Raw genomic sequence first — 20,977 nt, 5'->3', positions numbered from 1 at the left:
GCATATTTGATGGAATCAACATTTGGGAAATCAAAAAAAAAAAAAAAAACCTGATGGGGGAGGGGACTGAGGGAGGAAAGGGTCGATATAAAGGGGAAATTCCCCTTATACATGAGGGAACCTTGAGTTTTTGGAAGGTATGTGATAAGTCTTGTGCACTCAGAATTATTCATAATTTTTTTGTAAATCTAAAAAGTGTACTAAGCTAGGGAAAGAGGCACAGAGGGGGAGGGTTTGGGAGGGGGATACCCCCTCCCAAGCACGAGAGATTTTGCATATTTTGAATTGAAATTCAACGATCTGGTGCACACTTTGAGTGAAATATTCAAAAAAATATCTTATTTGATGAAAGGTTGCAAAGGAGACCCGCTTCATGTGCATGCATACAGTATACACGCATTTTTTTTTTCCGCCTCCCAAATCCCCGGTCCAAATCTTAGGGGGGGGGGGGGGGGGGCGATCGCCCCCATCGCCCCCCCCCCCCCCCCCTGGCTACGCCAGTGTATGTCAGCCATATCAAACCAATTTTCGTTACTAAGTAAACTTTGAATTCCTCACAGAATTATATGCTTTTTCATATTTCATAACAGGTTTGTCATTATCTCGAAAAATCATCATCAAAACACGTTGGAAACTTTGAACCCTATCTCAGCCGAAACTCTTCACCTCTGGTATAAACTTGTACATGTACTGCAATCGTCAGGTGAAGCGGCAGCTACACCCCGGCCCCGTGCGCATGTTATATATGCACGTAGAAAATGCTGAGCAGTCCGGTGTCGAGTCTATGTGTGCCATGTGGCTTATAGAATAAAAGTCAAGGAAATCGATCGATGGGACGGTGTATTGAAGAAGATCATTCATATGAAACATGGATAACCGGGATACTATAACCGAAGGTGCCAATGTCATACTTCAGAAAGGGAAAAACATGAAAGTCTACAAAGTATTACGAAAAAAGTGAGTAACATTCGAGTACTCTCCCCCTAGCCTGGTGCTCATCTCAGTCCCATATACATAATATTGTGCTGTTCATGGTAAACTTATGGATAGTGACCACAACCAACTTGTGGTTGTGGGCCATAAATACTAAAGTGCCTAAATACGAAAGTGCATGATTGCCGATTGCCACTGCATAGACAAAATACTCAATATCTTACCACTGCAGTAGAATATTATGTTCACATACATGCAATAGTTTAATCATCTTCGTGCCATTAAATTTAGATCTACTACTAACGATTGGTATTAAAATTTAATTACACTTTACAGTAATTTTAGTTTGGCCCTTTCAGTGACTTGTAGTTTACTACTGCCGACCGACTGGGTACTGCATGTCATGAACTTCAATTGCAAATTGTTGAATAGGTCTTAGAGTAGACCTACACTAGTCTACTATCAATAGACCTATATTTTCCAATCTAAAAGTTTAAATGACTTGTGTTTAATAGACTCTTGTCAGGACTAATGTAAATACCAGTACTTTCATATCCATGTGGCATGTTGATATCTCGGATTCCAGAAATCCAAATTGCACCAAAATCACAGAAGAATGTACTTGATAACTTATTTCTAATCACTCGTGTAAATTTGAACCAAATTGGTCATTAGGAAGCGTTGATATCGACGTTGACTTTCATGTCATTGCTCAAAACATCTTTGATCTTGCTCTTTGCAAGAGATCATAGCCTGCACAGTCGAAATCTGAAGTGCTCTGTCAGAATATTTCAAATTACCAGGAGCAAAAAAAACAAACAAAATCAATGAACAAATGATTTATGGCAAGTTGCAAGAAGTCGGATGAGAAATGCAGTTCTCAGACACAGACATAGAGAAAGACAGACAGATAGACATGCGTATTTGTATTACTCAATAACACACTTCCTTTAACTTGCGTCAATCAGTCATTGCACATTGATTTTTAGTTCCCACATGGAGTGCCCGTTGGCATGATATTAGCTAACTTCAAGCCCCGGTCACACAGCGCTTTACAGCTTTAGAATAATCACGGCCAAAACCGTCTAAAAGTGGTTTCCCGTGAAGCAGACGATGTTGTTCGCGTTGATTTCGAGTTTAAGACAAGCTACGGTCGATTTACAGCTGTATAGACGTGGCAGGACGCAGAGAAAAATCGGAACGGCGTCGGATGCGGTAAAAAGTTTACAACTGCTCAAAATTTTACTCCGCGGACAACCACAGGTGGCACACATGGTAAAGATGTGCTACACACGTGAAACACACGTGATAATCCGTGTTCCAGCAGTGATTAAAACTTGGGGAGACGCGGTAAGACGCGAAAATTTATCAAGCAGAGCATGGTCATCTGACGCGTCTTACGCGTTGGTATCACTGGAAATAGCATGTCCTTAGCGTCATGTCGCTGACTAAATGATTTTTCCGCATATATACACGTGGCTGGACGTGGTTAGCCGTACTTAGGCAGTGCTTCAGCAGTGGAACAGCCTCTTACGGCCATACCCCGTACAAAGCATGGCCAAACCAAAATTGACCAATAAATCACCACTTATGACCACGTCCACCAGATTTTCATTATTCATAACTTTTTGTACGTGATTTTGATGTAGAGTGCTGTGTGACCGGGGTATCAGTTTTAGATTGTGCAAGCAGTGTGTGCCGCGATCTCTCGCAAAGAGTGAGTTGGTTTTGACCAAGGATGTGAAAGTTGACATTGATATTGACGGTTTCCAACAACCAATTTGTTTCATATTCATGTTAGTAATTAGAAATAAGCTATCGTATTATTTTGGTGCAAGTTAGTAAAGTGAAATTTGAGATATCTACATGGATATGAAAGTACATTAGTGCTGATATGTCTTCATTACCAGTACTTTACCTTTTTTTTATGATGCATAGAAGAATGCTAACTGTCAGACTAATCTTAACCTTTGAATTTGAATTGATGAGCAGTGGTAAAATGCTCGTGTAATTGTCTACAATATATGTTTGCAGCAAAGTCTTCCTTGACAAAAGACACTTTGCCTTGGACCCCATCATTGGCCATCCCTATGGATCATCATGGGAACTCCAGGGTCGTGGGTTGGTGCCAGTATCGGGTGAAAAAGAGTCACATGACATTGCCGGAAAAATAGGTAAGCATAAATTGTTTCACATATAAATATATTGTTGATCTGTACCTTTCACACACGTACAATTACTTGTATGCACCCAAAATTGTGCACTAACACATAAAGAATGACATGTGCATGTTAAACTATAGTTCTCAGTTAGAATAAATGAAAAGCAAAACAAAGCAATCATTTCCACTAACTGCTCAGTTTTTTGTTGACAAAAATGATATGGATTTATAATCTGTTCATTATGTGTACCAGTATCAATGTACTTGAATGTGATAATGTACACCATGGGTTGCTACAGTAAGTACATTTGAGTGACATCCGATGTTTGTTTATGTTGTTTCCTATGTCTTGTGTCATGTGTCTTACTTTAAATGTTCATGATGTGTGTTTGTCTTCTGTTGACTTTTATGCCAGATGAAGGAGGTGCAGATAACAGGGCTATCGTTGATGACATGACTTCACAGAAGCTTGGCAAAGAAGACATCACAAACCTGAAGGAGCAAGGGAAAACTGGTCAGGTAAGTATATAGACGAATGAAAGAAAACTATGCACATTGTTGATAGGATAAAGTATTTTGATTATGAAACAGGAAATGTGCCTTGACACTTGAAGAGAGTATGAGGGAGAATATCGATAACAAACATATTATGTTCATTGTAAACTTACAATAGGATTGCAATGAGGAAAGTAACATAATTTGAAATACCTTATAATGAATTGTTTTTACAGTAGAGTGTATTGCATAATGGTTGTTATTGATGTTTGTCTTTAACCTGTGGAAGACATGTCTGGAGTATATTCAGGCAGGTGTCTATGGGAAATGCGTGTTGTAGCAAAATCAGCCCATCCTCAACAAGTTAGATACTACTCTTTTGATTTGCTTGATGTACTGATTATTGTACGCACTGTTTCTTTGTTTTCAGGAAATTATCGATCATCTGGTTGAAAATAGTTCCAGTTTCAATGAGAGAACAGTCTTCTCAAAGGCAAAGTATCTGAAGAAGAAACAAGATAAGTGAGTACCCATATACAGTTTCTTCACCATTCTTGAGAGCCAGTTCATTTGAGTTCAACTTTTGTTGTGATTTAAAAGGCATGATGTATCATGTATTCTATAATTTTCCTTCTTGTGGTCACAGTGACTGAACTTTGAATTTTGGGAAAGCTCTTTGATAACTGCATTTTATGGAATTGGGAGTCTTTTGATCTGAATATATCCAAAAGTTTACCGTTTAAATAATTGTCATAACAATACTGTCTAAGTGTGGTCTTTATGACACCAGCTTTGTGGTTCTTCACCAATGTGCAAAATAAGTGACTTACTTCCTGCTCGGATAAGCAACAAAGACTCTTGTGCATCCTTAAACTAAATGTTTACAAAGCACCTACAAGTGTAGATGTGTTGTATGTCTTCTAGGTACCAGTTCCAGTGCACTGACTCTTTTTGTTGTATAGTGAGAAAAATATTTCACAGAAATGAGACCCATATCATGTCATGTCCCTGAGTGTGGTATGATATCAGTTTGTGCATGTATATTGGATAACTATGTTTCTTTCTTCTTCTTTTTTTCTGCAGGCATATTATGAGGTTTGTTGTTCTGCGACCAAGCACGCGCCTTCTATGTCAACTATATTTCAACAAAGCTCCTTCCAAACATATGTGAGTTTTCATCAATAAAACTTCCTTATCTATGTAATTGTCTGCATTATTTTATTATTGAGTAGTAATGAAAAGATTTCTGTTGTTCAACACTACTCTTTGTGTCACAAATGATGTACAATATAAGGCTTTGGATATGTTTGCAGGAGATATCCTGTATTTGTAACTAAATGAGACGAGCATTTATTTCCACAACCTCCACTAGCCCCTCCACCACATCCCCCCCCCCCCAAAAAAAAAAAAAAATAAATAAATAGATAAACAAACAGGCTTTCAAGTGGCCCTACTTTTCGTACGTTTTCCTACTTTTTTTTACTGCTGTCCCTACTTTTCCTACTTTTTTGCTGAAAATCCTGCTTTTTCCTACTTTTTCCTACTTTTATGGTGAAAAACCCCGCAAAAAAAAAAAAATGTGCAAGGCTACTTGAATAAGTTATATTCAGAAATGATGAGTAGACTCTAGTTGCAGATTCTTACTAGTGGGGAGAGCCTCTTCAGCATGAAAGAGGGATATCACACACCAATCAACCACAAGACTGCTGCCAGCCTCAGCTTTTGCTCCTGTGCAGATGTGATTGATCCCACTGATATTGCAGCCTAGGACTTGGAGCAGTGCTCAACCAGCTCCCATCATCGCTCAAAATTACCAGGCTCTCCCAGGAGCAAAAGTGAAGCTGAGGCAGCAGGTATGTGAGTTCAAATTAAGATTTACATATAACATCAAGAGTTCTGGTGAGTATCGACGAAAACTACTCCAAAAAGCCTGCACATGTCCTGACTTACTCCTACTTTTTTTTTTCTATAATGCCCTACTTTTTCCCTTTTATGTCCTACTTTTTCCTACTTTTTTAGAGATTTTGTTCCTACTTTATTCCTACTTTTTTACGTTATCCCGCTTGAAAGCCTGAACAAAATAAAAAAATAGATAAAACATTCTGCCAGTTGTCCAAATTCAGAGCCACTTTGATTTAAACACAGTGTACTTCCCTCAAAAAGATTTCAAGAATTATCAGTCTCTCATGATGTACACATTGTCAATGTTTCTCATCTCATCTTTCCTGTGTGTATAAAACTAAGCAGAGCTGACAGACATGCATTGATTATGACCAGCCCTCTGACATACACTCACCACTCCGCTGAACTTGATTTCATGCAGACAACTTCGCATAGACACGCTAGCCCAGATTCTGTCGGCCACAAACATCCAATCAGGTAGCAAGGTGATGATGGCTGAGCATTGCCAGGGTCTCCTGGTTGGTGCAGTTGTAGAGAGATTAGCTGGTGAGTAACTTAGATGTCAGTCAATTTGAATCATACATGGTCACATGGGAGAAATTCCTCCTTTCTCTAAACATAGTAGATTTCATTATTTGAACGTTTCTCAATATTTTGCATATTGCTAAACTATTGTGAAAACAAGAGACAGGCAAAATATTGGGGACACAATAGATTTGGTACTATTAAACACCATCATTCACCAAATTATAAATGATGAAATTTGCCAAATACAAAAAAGTGATTAGTCAAATATTTTCATCCCTATATAACCTTGTTCCCACATTTTCTTTAAGATATTAGACCATAAATAATCATCATTTCCTGCCTTGCATGTTTTATCTAATTATATGGTTCTTTTTTTTTCATGCTCTTTTCAGGAAATGGAAGCATTGTACAGTTTCACTCAGAGGACTTCCCAGCACACACAGCTTTCAATGCATACAACTTTTCCAAGCAATCCAGAGATGTCTTGCACACGTTTCCTCTCAAGGATGTGTATCAACACCTCCTTAAGGACACCACTGGTGAAGAGGAGGAAAGGACTGGGCAGAGTGTTGTGGGTGTGGTTGATGATGATGATGCAGGCTCTGTTGCTATGGAAACAGATGCTGCAGAGAGGACACGGGATGAGGCAGAAGTTGACTCTGCTGAGGGTAGGATTCCATCTCTTGCTGAGGATGCAGTCAGTTCTTCCGTTCCAGCATCGTCAAAAGATGCGGGGATGATGGACGCCAGCTGTGAAGGGGTGGATGATGAGAATTCCTCTTCACCGGAAGACAAAGATGATGAAGTGAAGACAGAATCATCGGCCAAGAAGAGCCACCCACACAGGGTAGGTATTTGTCGATGAGATTGTATCACTAAGTTAATCAGAGAATGACTTACAATTTGAAGTTTGATTGAGAAAAATAGAGATTGACACTTATACAGAGTTTCATCTGCTTTGAGGTATTCTTCAGCAATGAAACACAAAAACATTTTGTAGAACTTGTTTGTCTTAATTTTCATCCCTGTTGATTCCTTGCATGTCATTTGCTTGATTAGTATATGACCATGTGGAAGGGAGATCAATTAAATCTGCATGCATGATTTCATATGTCGTAGTATTGCAGTGATTCTGCTTTTGAAGTGTCCATAACTTTATTGACTGCATATATATCCAAATTTATGAATTATGATTTTGCTGTTATTGTTGTTTACTTGTGTCTGCACTCTACTATAGGGAAAGCCAAGATGCGTTTCAAGTCATAATTAAAGAGTTCATTATTTGTTTCCTTCATTAGTAAAGAGATTTCCATGTATAAATCGATAATCATAACTTGCTTTATTTACATCTATGTAAACATGGCCCAGAAATGTTCTGAGTCAAAATACAATGTAACTATTAAATTGATTGAGAATCTAGAGGTTGTGTCATGAATCTTGGATAAATCAAATTTTAGTGCATAGCCCAATGCATTGATTTCCATCACAAAATGGATCTTTGAGCAAGGCAAATAAACTTATTTCTTACTCTGTTTAAATCTGCTGCAAATTTCATCTAACCTTTTCAATGTGCTATGTAGGTTGAAGATGAGATGAAGTTGGAGAGGAGGAGAAGAAGACTTGAAGCCATGACAAAAATGAAGGACTTGCTTTTGAAGAGAAATATGGACACGTAAGTAATTCCAATGAATTGGCAGTATGTAGTGATGGTCTATTGAGCGTACAATTCATACAATCAGGCATTAAGCACATTGCAGGAAAATCTGTCTTTAAGGTATTAGCCCACATTTGTAAACCTGCAGCAATTGGTCTCATAGTTAGCATGGAGTTTGGGTATGATTGCAGTAACACCTGTGCAAAATTTCGTTCCAATTAGTCCATTACTTTCATAAAAATAAATGAAAATGCACTGTATGCATGCGTATAAAAACGCTCGCTAGCTCCGGTCCACGCACGTACTACATGCATGCGATACATGTGTAAGTTCATGTACGTAGCTAGCCCGCGCTCGTAATTCGATTTAGGGTCGGGTTGACCCGGTTTGAAAATTGATTCTAAAACGATGATTTTTCTCTCTTTTATCGAATGGTATAGACAAAGAGCAACAGGTGAGGTATGTTACTGTTATAACTTGTACTTGAAGTCATATTGGACCTGTTTTATGCAGTTTTGATTTTCGTGGGTTTGCAAATGTGGGCTAGTACCTTTAAGAAAAGCTATTGTAATGACATATGTCACATGAGTCATATGATGGCCTTTGCAACTGAAAATACACTGTATTTAATACATCATCAAGACATAGTGATCATTGGAAATTCTAAAAACTCATCTTCCAGGGTGCTCTATGGTTTATTTTTTGTAGCCCTCTTTCTTGTTCAACTCCTATATCTCTCATGTATTATTTATTCTCAAGTAATTGTAAATAACAATGAACACCCCCCAAAAAAAAGAAGAAGAAGAAGAAGAAGTGATTTGTAAAGTTTTGAGCAACATTCTAAGTTCCTCAATTATGAAGGTTGTATTGCACTGTTAGATTTTATTGAGCTTACTTCAAAACATGATATGCCCCTAAAAATAGAAGGAAACACAGTCAATAGATATTGATTACATTTTGCTTTTAAACAAGAAGTGTTTTGCAAATATCAGTGAATGTCTGTTTTTTGTTAAGCCTATGTACATGAATACATTTTTTTTTTTTCACCAGGCTTTTACTTGTCTGCAAATTCCATCCTGCTGAACTGCTGATGGCACTCATTGACTTCCTGGCCCTGTCCAGACCGTTTGCTGTGTACTCTCCCTTCAAAGAGGTGAGTTCTAAGTTTGTGCTATCCTAACCACTTTGTATGTTGTATGTGGAGTTACTAGGTTCTGAGTGTTGGAACATGAGATATATAATGACTGTAAGGCCTTGTGTGATCTATGCAATAGACGATTTGGATGCACATGAAAGCAGTGACTTTTCATTAGCATCTCAAAAAAGAATAAAAGTAACATTGAACAAATCTGATTATCAATACCTCCTTTTTTATTGCTGTTGTTTTTTTATTACACTAAAATGTTACAGTGTAGTACAGTCAGAATTTTGTCTTGGTTTGTATGTCTAAAAGGCAATAGAATAATGCAGACTATGAACCTGATATAGTATCATGTGATGTGTCTAGTTTTGATTTAATCTGTTGACGAGGAGCTGATTTTGCTGCGACACGCGTTTCCCATGAGCCTGAGTTATACTCTGGACTAGTCTTCAGGGGGTTAATTACTGCACAACGTAATCTCTATCTTATCTTGAATTCTGTCAGAGTGCATCAAATACTTCTCTTTTTCAGATGACTCTCATAGTAAAGAATGAAAATACAACAAAATCCTGCTAAAAGAAAGCAATTTTTCTTGCCCAAAGTTCAGTTTTGATCTTGCCACAAAGCAATACTATCTACCAAGATATTTGTTACGATGGAAGTCCCTTGTATTTATGTTACACGTCTGCCTTGTCTCCTCTGGTTCAGCCCCTGGTGGATTGCTATGTCAAGCTGCGGGATCGAGGTGGCGTCATCAACATCAGGCTGACAGAAACTTGGCTGAGGGATTACCAGGTATCATCCTTACCCTATCACTCTGTGCTCAGTGCATCAATCAATCGATGAAGAGTACCCTTCTAGTATCCTAAGAAATTAGGAACCCCCTGGTAGCAGACTGTTGGGACTGATAATGCCTCAAACATGCATAAGTGTATGATTTACGTGCCGAATAATTGCCACTTAGAAGAAAGGTCTACACCAAAATGCGCATATTCATGAATCTTAAGTGCATATTTGCACTATGCTCACATGTCAGTGATGAAAACTTTTGAGGCAAAAAAAAAAATGTGGCAGTAGTATTATATGTGACCGTGCACCTCAAAACGAACATAAAGTCGCACACATTGATTTTGCGTGAGGACTGAAAATAAGTGAAATGGGTCAACCTAGCCAAACTAGACTTTTTCATATTTTCTGAAAGAGCGGGTCTTCTTTTACATTATGCTAAAATTTGGTATCATAAAACGGGCAGGAAAGTGTGTTTTTCTAGCAGTTTATCTCAAACATTTTTGGTAGAATAGTGTAATTAGATGTGCCTTTAGAATCCCTTTTTCATTTCTGAAAAACCTTGTCCACACTCTTCACTTTCAACTCTAATAACTTTTGAAACGATAGTGCTACTGCTTTGAAAGTTGGCATTAATTATGGACAGAATGTGTTAATGAGGCATGCTTAATTTCAGTTTAATCTGATAATCCCTTCATTGTCGTTACTCTGGTGGTTTACTTCCTGTTTTTTGTCCCATTCATCGCACAGCCAGCACGGTTTGGTAAAGATTAAGTGCTTGAATAGACACTGTACTTCAGAGCCTCTTTTCTCAGTTCACACTTTTCCTGAGTTTGTGCTTTCTTTCCAATATTTAGATAGGTTAGGAGAGTCCATTTGATTTGAATTATACATCATTTTAAAGCTTAAAGTCTGCTCTTTCAGAATATGGTCTTAACTACAAATTCATGTCTAGCGGCTTTTTGTTTGTTTTGAGGTGCAGGGTCACATATGTTCTTGAACTGAACTCTTTCTATTTTGAAGTACTATAGGTAACATTGCTTTGTTTGATACTGCATAAGAGGTTTGATGCATTGCCATGTATTCAGCCAAATACCTATGGAAGTGCAAGTCTGCACAAATTTCAGGTCTATATTTTCAACATAAATGAGAATAGCTGTCCATTATCAAGACTAGAATGCTCTGTTTGTAGCCTTGAATTAATCATTGAGAGTGGATCATATCACTGACACTGAATGATTTCACCATAATTTGTTTTATTTGCTCTGATGTAGGTGCTACCAGACAGGACTCATCCCATGATCAACATGAGCGGCACCGGAGGATATCTTCTGACCGGAATTGTCGTTGGGAAATGAAAGTACTGAAAAATTAATGCAACTCGTGTCTGGATAACACCGGCACATAGCATGGTACCCTGCGTTCTACATGGTCGTGACAAAAGGGGGACACTTTGCCTTGGATTCAGACAGTCTCCTAAAGTCTGGTTTTAAACTTTTCTTAAAGCATGAATCTGTTTCTCAACATATATTGTCAGTAACTTTGCACAAATTTTGCGCTATGCATTTGTACAAGAGCATGTGTCTTGATGGAAGGCTTGACCTGGGCCCTGTTTCATAAAACTTGTTATCAATAACAAGTTACGATAGTTGTTACAAGCTACTGAAATCCTTGCATCTGATTGGCCGAGAACAAATTAGTCATAGAAATATCACAGTTGTTACTGATAACAAGTTTTATGAAATAGGACCCTGGTATTAATATGAAACAACGGTTGAAAATAGGATGACTACCAGGTTTGTTCTTAAAAAGATAAGGTCACATTGATTGAAGTCATACCTTGTGGTAACACCTACTAAAAAGACTTTGAGAGATCCTGTCTTTGAAGTGATCCCCTCAGAAAAAAACAAACAAACAAATCAACAAACATCGTATTTACTTTGACTGTGTGTTGAAGCAATGCTGATGAGCTCACATTACATGGGATGGCAGGAGTTCAATGGTGTAATGGACAAGTATCTGGGCTCTCACAGACAGTGTCCAGGGTTCCTATCCTACATGGTGCCTACATCTGTGGATGAGATGTGCCCATAATGTCCGTCTTCACCCAGGGTGTGAAGACGAGTTCCTGGCAATGCTGTTGGGTAGTATTAATATCAGGGCCCTCTTGGAGATCAGTGAAAATGCTGAAGGGCCAGCCCCGAGTATTAAAAGCGTATAATTCTCAGTATAATTCATTTTAGTGGAGGTTTCCAATTGACCAGCTTGTGTAATGAGATGCTCACAGAGTTACTAGTGTTATGCATTTGAATGGAGTGCTATGAAGATAAAAGATTTCGTACATGTACAAGTATTTGTGACACAAAACTATGTTGATATAATGTCAGCTCACGTCTCAACATCCTAACTCGTCACTACCAGGAAATAGCTGGGGTTTAGTTTTCCACTATCAATTTACATGCACATTCACATAATGGCTTTGTAAAATTTCACCAAATTGATGAAAATAAGGAGGTAATGTAATAAACGGTTTGGTGTCAGTGGTCATTGTGTTTTCTTCTTTTTTTTGGGGGGGGGGGAAGAATCAATCTCGTTTTAGAGTGTATGGAGAAAAGAGTACATAGAAAAGAGTTCAGAAGTTACAGTGAAGTCAACTTGGATGAGACTTTCGAAGGAAAGCGAATTTCCAATCAAGACTCACACCTTGGTTAACACAAATATGACTTGGGACTCTGACAGCACACTGGCCAATTATTGCACTTTTGGTGAACGAGGTCCCCAGGATTGGAAAATTTGTTTCAATTTTTATACAGTTAAAACTGTCTATAGTGGCCACCCAAGGGAGACGAAAAAAGTGGCCATTTGTAGACAGGTTTTTTAACATGCTTTTTTCTCTCAGAGGGAATTGTTTTTAGTAGTTGTATATGGCAGGTGGTCGCTATTAAAGACAAAATTGACCATGTCTGATTCAGTTTTTGTTTTATTTTATTTTATTTTATTTATTTTTTTATTTTTTTATTTATTTTTTATTTTTTATTTATTTATTTATTTATTTATTTATTTTTTTTTTTTTTGGGGGGGGTTGTTTTTGTATTGGAAGCTGTGCCATAGATAACCACTGTAAACAATACTTTGCCAGTATAGGTAACTTTGTTACAAAAGCACTGGCTAGCAACTGAAATGTGAGCAATCTCAAGAGATAGCAATAGAGCATTTCAACCATGTGCAGTGTCTATGAAAGTTCAATATACTGTTGGCAACAATCAGAACATCTATATATTCTATATATATGTGTAGACTTAAGATGGATCCAATTTGAGTTATTGATCATATTTTGTATCTTTTTAGATTAAATATAAGATGGTATTAACCCATTGCGGACGAGTCCCGAGTATACTTGGGCAGGTCTCTATGGGAAACGCGTGTTGTAGCAAAATCAAATCGTCCTCAACGGGTTAAAAGGCCAGCACACCATAGGTGTGCTTTGTCTTTGAATGAATGGGAGAAATTACATACTGTAATACAGATATCTCATCCTATCTCTGAAAAGCTACAGAAATGGTATTCCAGCAAAATTCAGTCACAAAGTATGCCTTAAGACAGTGATTTTGCTCTGAGCAAGAAGAATTGTTATGATTGCACATACATGTACTTTGTATTGCAGTCACATTAAACAGAAAAAATGCTATTGATAAAGTGCAGATCAAATCTTCAGTGAGTTTGATCCTCTACTGTAGAAGCTTATCATAAGCCTTTAGCTTTATGTGAATGAAAGGTCTACCATGCACAAAGGTGAACAAGAGCAATCAAACTCAAAGCATTTACTTTGCTCCCCGTATATTTAACTTACTTAGAGAGGAATTCCAGACAATTTTCCTAATTTCTCATTATGTAATACATATACCAATAGTGCCATGTATAGATTTGTGGAATTGTTGACTGTGAACACATAAACCTATGCTCTAAAAAACCCAAAACAAATACACTATACACTGAACAAGGATGTGGATGCCATAGAGGCTCTCATATTCCAGTAATGAAGCAATGTAATTCCATCGCCATACCACTTGACAATTTCACCTGTGTAGAATCTATGCATGCTTTCTTTTGTTGTGCTTCCTTGAACATCCAATCATGCATTCTTAAGTGAAGCTGCTGTCATCATCCTCATTTTTTGTGATTTGTTATGAATTTTAAAACATTATTATTCCTCATCGCAATCACTATAAATTTTAAAACTCGGTACATACAGTGTACGCAGTATGACCAATTTATAGATGTTCAAAATAAAGTCTGAAAATCAAACTGAAGCGGAATTCTTTACCAAGGGGTAATTCCACCTACTAAAAAAGAGCTGAGACTTTTTGAGCGAGACATGGCGCATGTGCAGAAGATGCCAGCCCCTCTGTACAGTGTGAAATGGCTTTACCATTACAAGTACAACTATAAAAATAAAATGTTACTCTGTTATGAGGGTTGCATATACAACACTGTACAGAATAAAATATGTAAAACTCTGTGGTGGTGATTGAGTTATTCTGTGAAGATGTTATGAGAATTACAATTGCATTTGGTCAAGAAAATTGTAATTTTATAACTGTACAATGAGTGTGTGTGTATATATACTTGTATGTATATATATATTATATATACTAATATATATGTATGTAATATATATACATGTATATATATATATAGCAATTATATATATATATATATATATATATATATATATATATATATATGGCTTTGAATGCATTAATCTGCAATGAAGACTTTCCATACAGTTAGTACACCATGCAATTCAATTAGGCTTGCAAAGAAAGTCAGACCAGCCAATGAAATAATGTGTTCTGGTTTTAATATAAATCATCTAAACAGTTACAAATATGAATGCTAAATCTCAAACATACAGTACACATATTTTTGCAAAATATGGATGACTTTGGATTGCTTACAGACGAAGTTACATAAATTGTGTACATTGTGTCAACTTCATGTGCAGTTTATTCTTTACAACCACTGTGTGCATTTTAACATGTATAGAAATTGCACTTCAAATACTAGTACAGTACTCTCCGCATAATCGGGTAGGCTCGAGCAGAGCGTTTCTTACCCGATTAAGCGGAGTAGCCGATTAACAGAAGAACACGTCTCACTCACAATTGACATACCCAATGTGTGTGTACATGCATTTTCCACTGCACCAAACACCTACACTGTATGCCTGCACGGCACATTATACATACAGCTGTACCTTACACCTGCTCAGTCACGAACAATAATTTACACTCATTTTATGGACAAATATGTCTTCAGAAAACTTTGTCGTTTGACTATAGGCTCTTTGCTAACATGCAGGCGTTTTCCGAAATGAACACATCTCTTTTCGTGCACTAGTCACGTAGAACGTCGGGTTACTTTTTGAGAAGTGACCGGGAAAAAGCAAAATTATGGAGCTGGTGCATGGCCTGATTCTCGTTGCAAACTTCTCGCATTGTGAATGTTGCTGCGGAGCACAGGATGAGCGCAAGTGTTGTCAACTCCTGTATGTCTGCAATTGTGAGTGCCAGTTACATGTGCAGGCCTAATGTTCGTTTCCGTGTGGCAAGTTGGTACTTGTACAAGTGTACATGTGTTTTCATGTTTAATCACTCCCCGAATGATCAGTCTTCTTTGCAAAGTGAGCAGAGAATGCGATTAGCCATGGAAAATTTGACATTCATGATTTCTTAGTGTTACATCTGCAATAAAATGTGGGTAGAAATTAGATTAGAAGACAATTATTTACCCGTTTATGCGGAGAGGCAACCCGATTATCAAGTAATTTGAATGTGCATTGGAACTGATTTTGAATTTACTACCCAATTAACTGGAGTACCCGTTTAAGCGATACCCGATTACGCGGAGAGTACTGTAATTAAGCATAATCCTATTTTACAATATTGTACGTGGAGATACAAATAAATGGAGTAGTTAAAATTACTTTATAAGATTATACACAGGCCATATTACTCCTATACACATACTGTACTGCACATGTCTATTTCTAACATACATACACACACACACACACACACACAAAGCATGCACAAAGTTAGAAGTGTCAAAAATCAAACTTCTGCCCAGTTTTGAAGTAAATTCTCAGACCACAATAACATTGTAGAAAAGTATTTGCTAATAACAGTTAAATCTTGCCCATGTTAAAGCTTTTCTCCACGCTGAATAACATCAACTCATGCACAATTGACAGTACCGGTATGTTATTTTCTCCCAATTTCTGCTACACTTGTGCAGTACTGCCATTCAGAAAACAGATGTTACTATGCAGTGGTCATTTTTACACTGGTTGAGATGCTCTGTGTAATCAAAGATTCGAGTTTCATTATTTAATAATGTAACGTTATTACATTACTGTATCCAATACTGTGACATATGTTATTACAAACAAGTGATTAGTTATTACAACTTTTAACACATTTGACAAATGCAATCAAAGATAATATCCTTTGTGAACAGTAAGGAGATAATCACAACATGTCAATCCCAAGATGGTGGCAAGTACTACAGTAATAAAAAATGATTTAACCAAACAGTCTTTGTTTGCCTGTATTTCAACAGGGGCAGATCCAGGAATTCCGTAAAGGGGACATGCCTTTTAAAAAGTAAGGGGGGTGGGGGCGGGGGTGCACGCTGGTAGCTGGGGAAAAATACCAGTAGGTGGTCCGATTAAATTGATCTTCTTTCACAGGCCACTGCAGTACACTAAAAAACCATGAACAGCATCCATCAGTGTAATCATACAGTGTATGTGCATTGAAGCATACCCCCATCGGTAATGGTCAACTCCGGTCAAGATTCTTTGGCTATGCGTGTACTAACATAGAAATCAGTAATAAGGCTGTACACAGTTTTCTACTGAAATTCTTAAATATGTCCGAGCCGAGGCCAGTGTTTTTTTACCCCATAAAGCCCCATGCTACATGGCCTTTCACTATACACAGGTGTCAAATACTGTCTGGTATTAAACATGGAAGGGGATAATACGTGATGAGAGAACAGTGGTAAAAATATGTAAGATTATTCCCTGACATGCACAACTCAAGGCACTTTTTCTGCGTCACAGCATACTGAAAAAAAGTCAATATGTGACCCTGCACCACAAAACAAACAAAAAGTCGCCAGACATAAAATTTTAGTTAAGAGCATATTCTGAAAGAGCAGACTAGGGTGTGTACAGTTCTGGTCGAGGTGTAGATTTAGCTTTTAACATTTTGCGAGATATTCAGAAACCACTCTATGAGATGTCAAAGAGCATGCAGTTCTAAGGGGTATCAAAACTTTATTCGATGAAAATTGGTTTTGAAATGGCTGAGATATTAAAAAACAAGGTGAAACAAAGACATCCTAATAAAGTTGTGGCATGTCGCCTTTTATTATTATCACTTTTGTGGCTATCTCAGCCATTTGAAAACCAATTTTCATCAAATAAACGTTGAATCCTTCTTAAAATTACATGCTCTTTCATATTTCATAAAAGGCTTTTCATTATCTCACTTAGGAATATTCAAAACATGGATCTCTACCTCAACCAGTACTGTACAGTCCCTTTAAGCTTTAAAATGATGTATATTAACTCAAATCAAATGGACTCTCCTAACCTATCTAAATATTGGAAAGAAAGCACACACTCAGGAAAAGTGTGAACTGAAAAAAGAGGCTCTAAAGTACAGTGTCTATTCAAGCACAGCCATGCTGGCTGTGCGATGAATGGGACAAAAAACATTATGTAAACCATTGGAGTAACACAATGAAGGGATTATCAGATCAAACTGAAATTGAGCATGCCTTATCAACACACTCTGTCCTTAATTAATGCCAACTTTCAAAGCAGTAGCGTCATCCCTTCAAAAGTTATAGGATTTGAAAGTGGAGAGTGTGTACAAGATTTTTATAAGAAATGAAAAGAGGACTCCAAAGACACACTTAATCACACTATTCTGCCAAAAAATGTTCGAGATAAACTGCTAGAAAACAACTTTCCTGCCCGTTTTATGATTCCAAATTTTAGCATAATGTAGAAGAAGACTTGCTCTTCCAGAAAATATGAAAAAGTCAAGATCGGCTAGGTCGACCCATTTCACCTATTTTCAGTTCTCAAACAAAATCAGTGTGTGCGACATTTTGTTCGTTTTGTGATGCACAGTCACATATGTATGGTACACTGCAAGCCCAAGGAGCTACAAAAATTTGTAGTGTGGTACAGTGTCTGTGTCAAACTGTCAAACTGTTTCAAACTTGGAAGTACACCTTGCTTTCTCAATAATACAGATTGTATTAACTGTAGGGGGTGCCGACCTTGTAAACAGCAGTGCAGTACTCGGAGAGCTGAGAAGGAATATTTTTGGTGTAGGGTCCCGTTGTAATTGTTGACGGGACATACGGTACAGGATTGCAAAAAAAAAAAAGTGTGAGTTGGCATCTCAGTATTAACTGTCAACCCACATAATTGCACAAGCTGTATATGGGTTCTCTTGTCCTTGCAACAAGTAAGGTAAGAAGATGCCCACTTCTAGAAGTGTAATGAACGTTAATGATCATGAGGAAAAAAGTGCCCACAGATCTTAACACAAGAAATCTGATACTGTAACAGGTCAAAGGACTTTCACCATCATAAAAATCAAAGGATACCGGTAGTGTTGCAGAAATATGGCTTTAGTCAGCTGTATATCGATACACTTTCACACTGCAGTGGAAAGGTGAGAGGAACCACGATGAAGGATACAAGAAAGAAAAAAAACATTGAAGTGGGTTCCTCTTGATCCTCTGGACAATACTGCCTTAAGTTTCCATTGACACTGTACATGAACAGGGTGCCATTACTGATGAAAGAGTCAATGGAAAAGTCATTGCCCTTTCACAAAGGAACAACGGGAGGTTTTGTTTGTTCTAGAAAATTCCGAGTTCTTTCCTGGGATCCACAGGCTGAATACAGACCAAGTCATTTCCAATGCCACACAGCATGCAGTTCATGGAATATTCCTGAGGAAGTTGGAAGGAGGGGAAAAAAAGAGGGGAGGACACACATATCACTTTGTGTTGGTTTGTCAAAGGGCTTGGATGGTTGGTACAGTACACACCTCAGTCCACTGCTACCCAAGGCTTGTTTGCAGTAGAGCTTTACCTCTATTCATAGATTTGACCAGGTCTATGGCCAATGAATTCTTGCAGAACCACACATGGCCTCCAGAGCATTTTGGTGTACCGTTTTAGTGAGAGCAAGGCAAATTCTAATAATCCTAGCAATGTAGCCCACATTTCAATGCAAGACACTCATGTGTATCAGAAGTATGAAACTCTACTATAAATGTAAGATATTTATACAGCAGAAGCTCATGATGATGAGCTGCTTGAATATTTTAACAAATTTAGAGAAACAGTGAGGTACTGCTTTTAACGATGTGAATTTGGTGGTCCATGTTTTCCATAATTGTATTTACCTGGTCTTTTTTTTCAGTATGTTTTCCAGGTACTGGTTAGAACAATGTAAAGTTGGTGGTCCCAGCAGCATCACTATGAAAAATAAGGTTTTCCTGTACAGCATGTCAAATAGAAGACATGCCCTACACACAGTTTTAACTGTAATACTTGATCAACTGCCTGCAAATTTTCTCTAACTTATTGCTTAGAGTAAACTAGTTCCATCTATAAAAGTACTCTGACATGATTTCTTCAACTGTTATAAACATACAGGAAACAGCAAATACTGAGGAAACTAGAAACAGAGTGATCTGACATAACAAAATGCTTGATTTAACAAGCACATCTTTGGTCCAATTGGAATATATTATATACATGTATATTTTTAAAAGTCTATTTGTTCTTGTCTTTTGTCTAGTGATATATCAGAGTACCTAACAAGATGAAAAAAGGACCCCTCTATACTGAGTTCCCACTGTAATGTGGCATGCAATCCAATGTGACGGACTCACCTGATAATCACCGTCAATGATGAATATGTGTTCATGCTCTGCAATCACGTGACTGCAATATGTACAAACATCTGTAAGGTGAGGAAGAAGAAACACACAATAGTAATAATAATAATGATGATGAAATAATAATAATAATAATAATAATAATAATAATAATAATAATAATAATAATAATGATAATAATAATAATAATAATAATAATAATAATAGTAACAATTATTATTAGTATTATTATTATTATTATCATTGTTATCATTATTATAGACAAATATACTATGGAAACATTTATGTAGCACTTACAATTGTAATACTGGCATTTCTAAGGGCATGAAAAAAGTGAACACACATAAACAAGTGAAATTACACTGAACAAGAATTAAAGAAGCTTATGCATGATGTCCTGTGGCCACATCCTCTTGAGTCACAAGATACATGTAATGTCATTCATCTCCATGGACACTATTAAAATTATCATGAGCTTCCTCATGGAGACATATTCTTCAATAGTGTAGGTTTAAATAATATTATTTGATATGTTTATGATAAAGTTTGATCTGACATCAGAACTGGCTGGGGCAAATTATATTAAGTTATTATTTTTTTTTTTTATTCACATGAACAACAATATCCTTGTGTTCAATACAAGATAACTCCCTATTTGTTTTGCACACAAACACACACGTACAAGAGTGTGATTGAATGAGTCAATACCTGCCTTGAAAGATGTCTTTGTTGTAAGTGTATCCTTGGCAGTGTAATGGAGGAGGTAATTGTGCATGTTTTTTAACTTATTTTACATGGCTATTAAGCACTTTCATGCTAATCAACACTGTGCACGAGTCCTAGCAATGGTTTAAAGTGATTTTGCTTAGAGGCACAAATACAGCGGCGGATCCAGAGGGGGGCGCAACCAGCGTACACCCCCCCCCCCCCTTTATTTTTCGTTAAAAAAAAAAAAAATGAACAAAAGTGAATGAAACCCGGAAGTGGCACTAGAAATAGTTGTGCCCCCCTTTACAGAATTCCTGGATCTGCCCCTGCAAATATGCTGACCTGCTGACAGACTTGAACCAGTGACTTTTATTGAGAGCCCTTGGTGTCAAAGCCACCACAGCGCCTCAGAGAGACGAGTAGTCGGTGATAATTTATGTATGCCTCAAAGAGAAGGGTTACTAAACAATGCTTTTTTAATCCTGTGATGACAGGTGTGGTTTTGAGACATTAATTGGACGTGTTGCTTGAAATGCTATTTAATCAATAATTCTGATAACTGAAATTTCCACACATTTATCTGGTGAGTGGTGCATTTGTTTAACTTTGTTCAATCAACATTGCATTCTCACTTGGGGTGAAGATTTCTACGATGGCAGCACAAGGTTTAG

At 37.3% G+C, this 20,977-nt stretch overlaps 2 protein-coding genes across 2 annotated transcripts in view; one reads left to right on the top strand and one right to left on the bottom strand.

Annotated features, from left to right (window-relative positions):
• The first annotated feature begins 788 nt into the window (after positions 1–788).
• On the top strand, positions 789–11,038 carry LOC139737403 (tRNA (adenine(58)-N(1))-methyltransferase non-catalytic subunit TRM6-like). Its single transcript, XM_071648083.1, has 11 exons — positions 789–957; positions 2,968–3,107; positions 3,510–3,613; positions 4,020–4,111; positions 4,673–4,756; positions 5,913–6,037; positions 6,412–6,866; positions 7,600–7,691; positions 8,724–8,826; positions 9,523–9,609; positions 10,875–11,038. The coding sequence occupies exons 1-11, from the start codon at positions 869–871 to the stop codon at positions 10,956–10,958; spliced, it is 1,455 nt and encodes a 484-aa protein (XP_071504184.1). The 5' UTR covers positions 789–868; the 3' UTR covers positions 10,959–11,038.
• Positions 11,039–18,272: 7,234 nt separating this feature from the next.
• Positions 18,273–20,977, bottom strand: part of LOC139738687 (protein Churchill-like) — a 62,970-nt gene continuing 60,265 nt past the window's right edge. Inside the window, exons 3-4 of the mRNA XM_071649322.1 lie at positions 19,593–19,663; positions 18,273–18,642 (exon numbers count right to left, since the gene is read on the bottom strand). Coding sequence (XP_071505423.1) covers positions 18,550–18,642; positions 19,593–19,663 — 164 coding nt within the window. The 3' untranslated portion in view covers positions 18,273–18,549. The remainder of the gene's footprint in view (positions 18,643–19,592; positions 19,664–20,977) is intronic.

This window comes from Diadema antillarum, unplaced genomic scaffold (assembly GCF_040938485.1).
Source record: "Diadema antillarum isolate AM-2024a unplaced genomic scaffold, OU_Dant_1.0 scf00000029, whole genome shotgun sequence".
NCBI classification, from domain to species: Eukaryota; Metazoa; Echinodermata; class Echinoidea; order Diadematoida; family Diadematidae; genus Diadema; species Diadema antillarum.
Note: the sequence above shows the minus strand (reverse complement) of the source record. Positions and strands in the feature narration are given on the sequence as shown.

Coding starts and splice junctions, on each gene's coding strand:
- LOC139737403 (XM_071648083.1), top strand. CDS start 869: ATGGATAACCGGGATACTATAACCGAAGGTGCCAATGTCATACTTCAG. Junction 4,112..4,672: donor CTGAAGAAGAAACAAGATAA/GTGAGTACCCAT, acceptor TTTTTTCTGCAG/GCATATTATGAGGTTTGTTG. Junction 6,867..7,599: donor AGAAGAGCCACCCACACAGG/GTAGGTATTTGT, acceptor TGTGCTATGTAG/GTTGAAGATGAGATGAAGTT.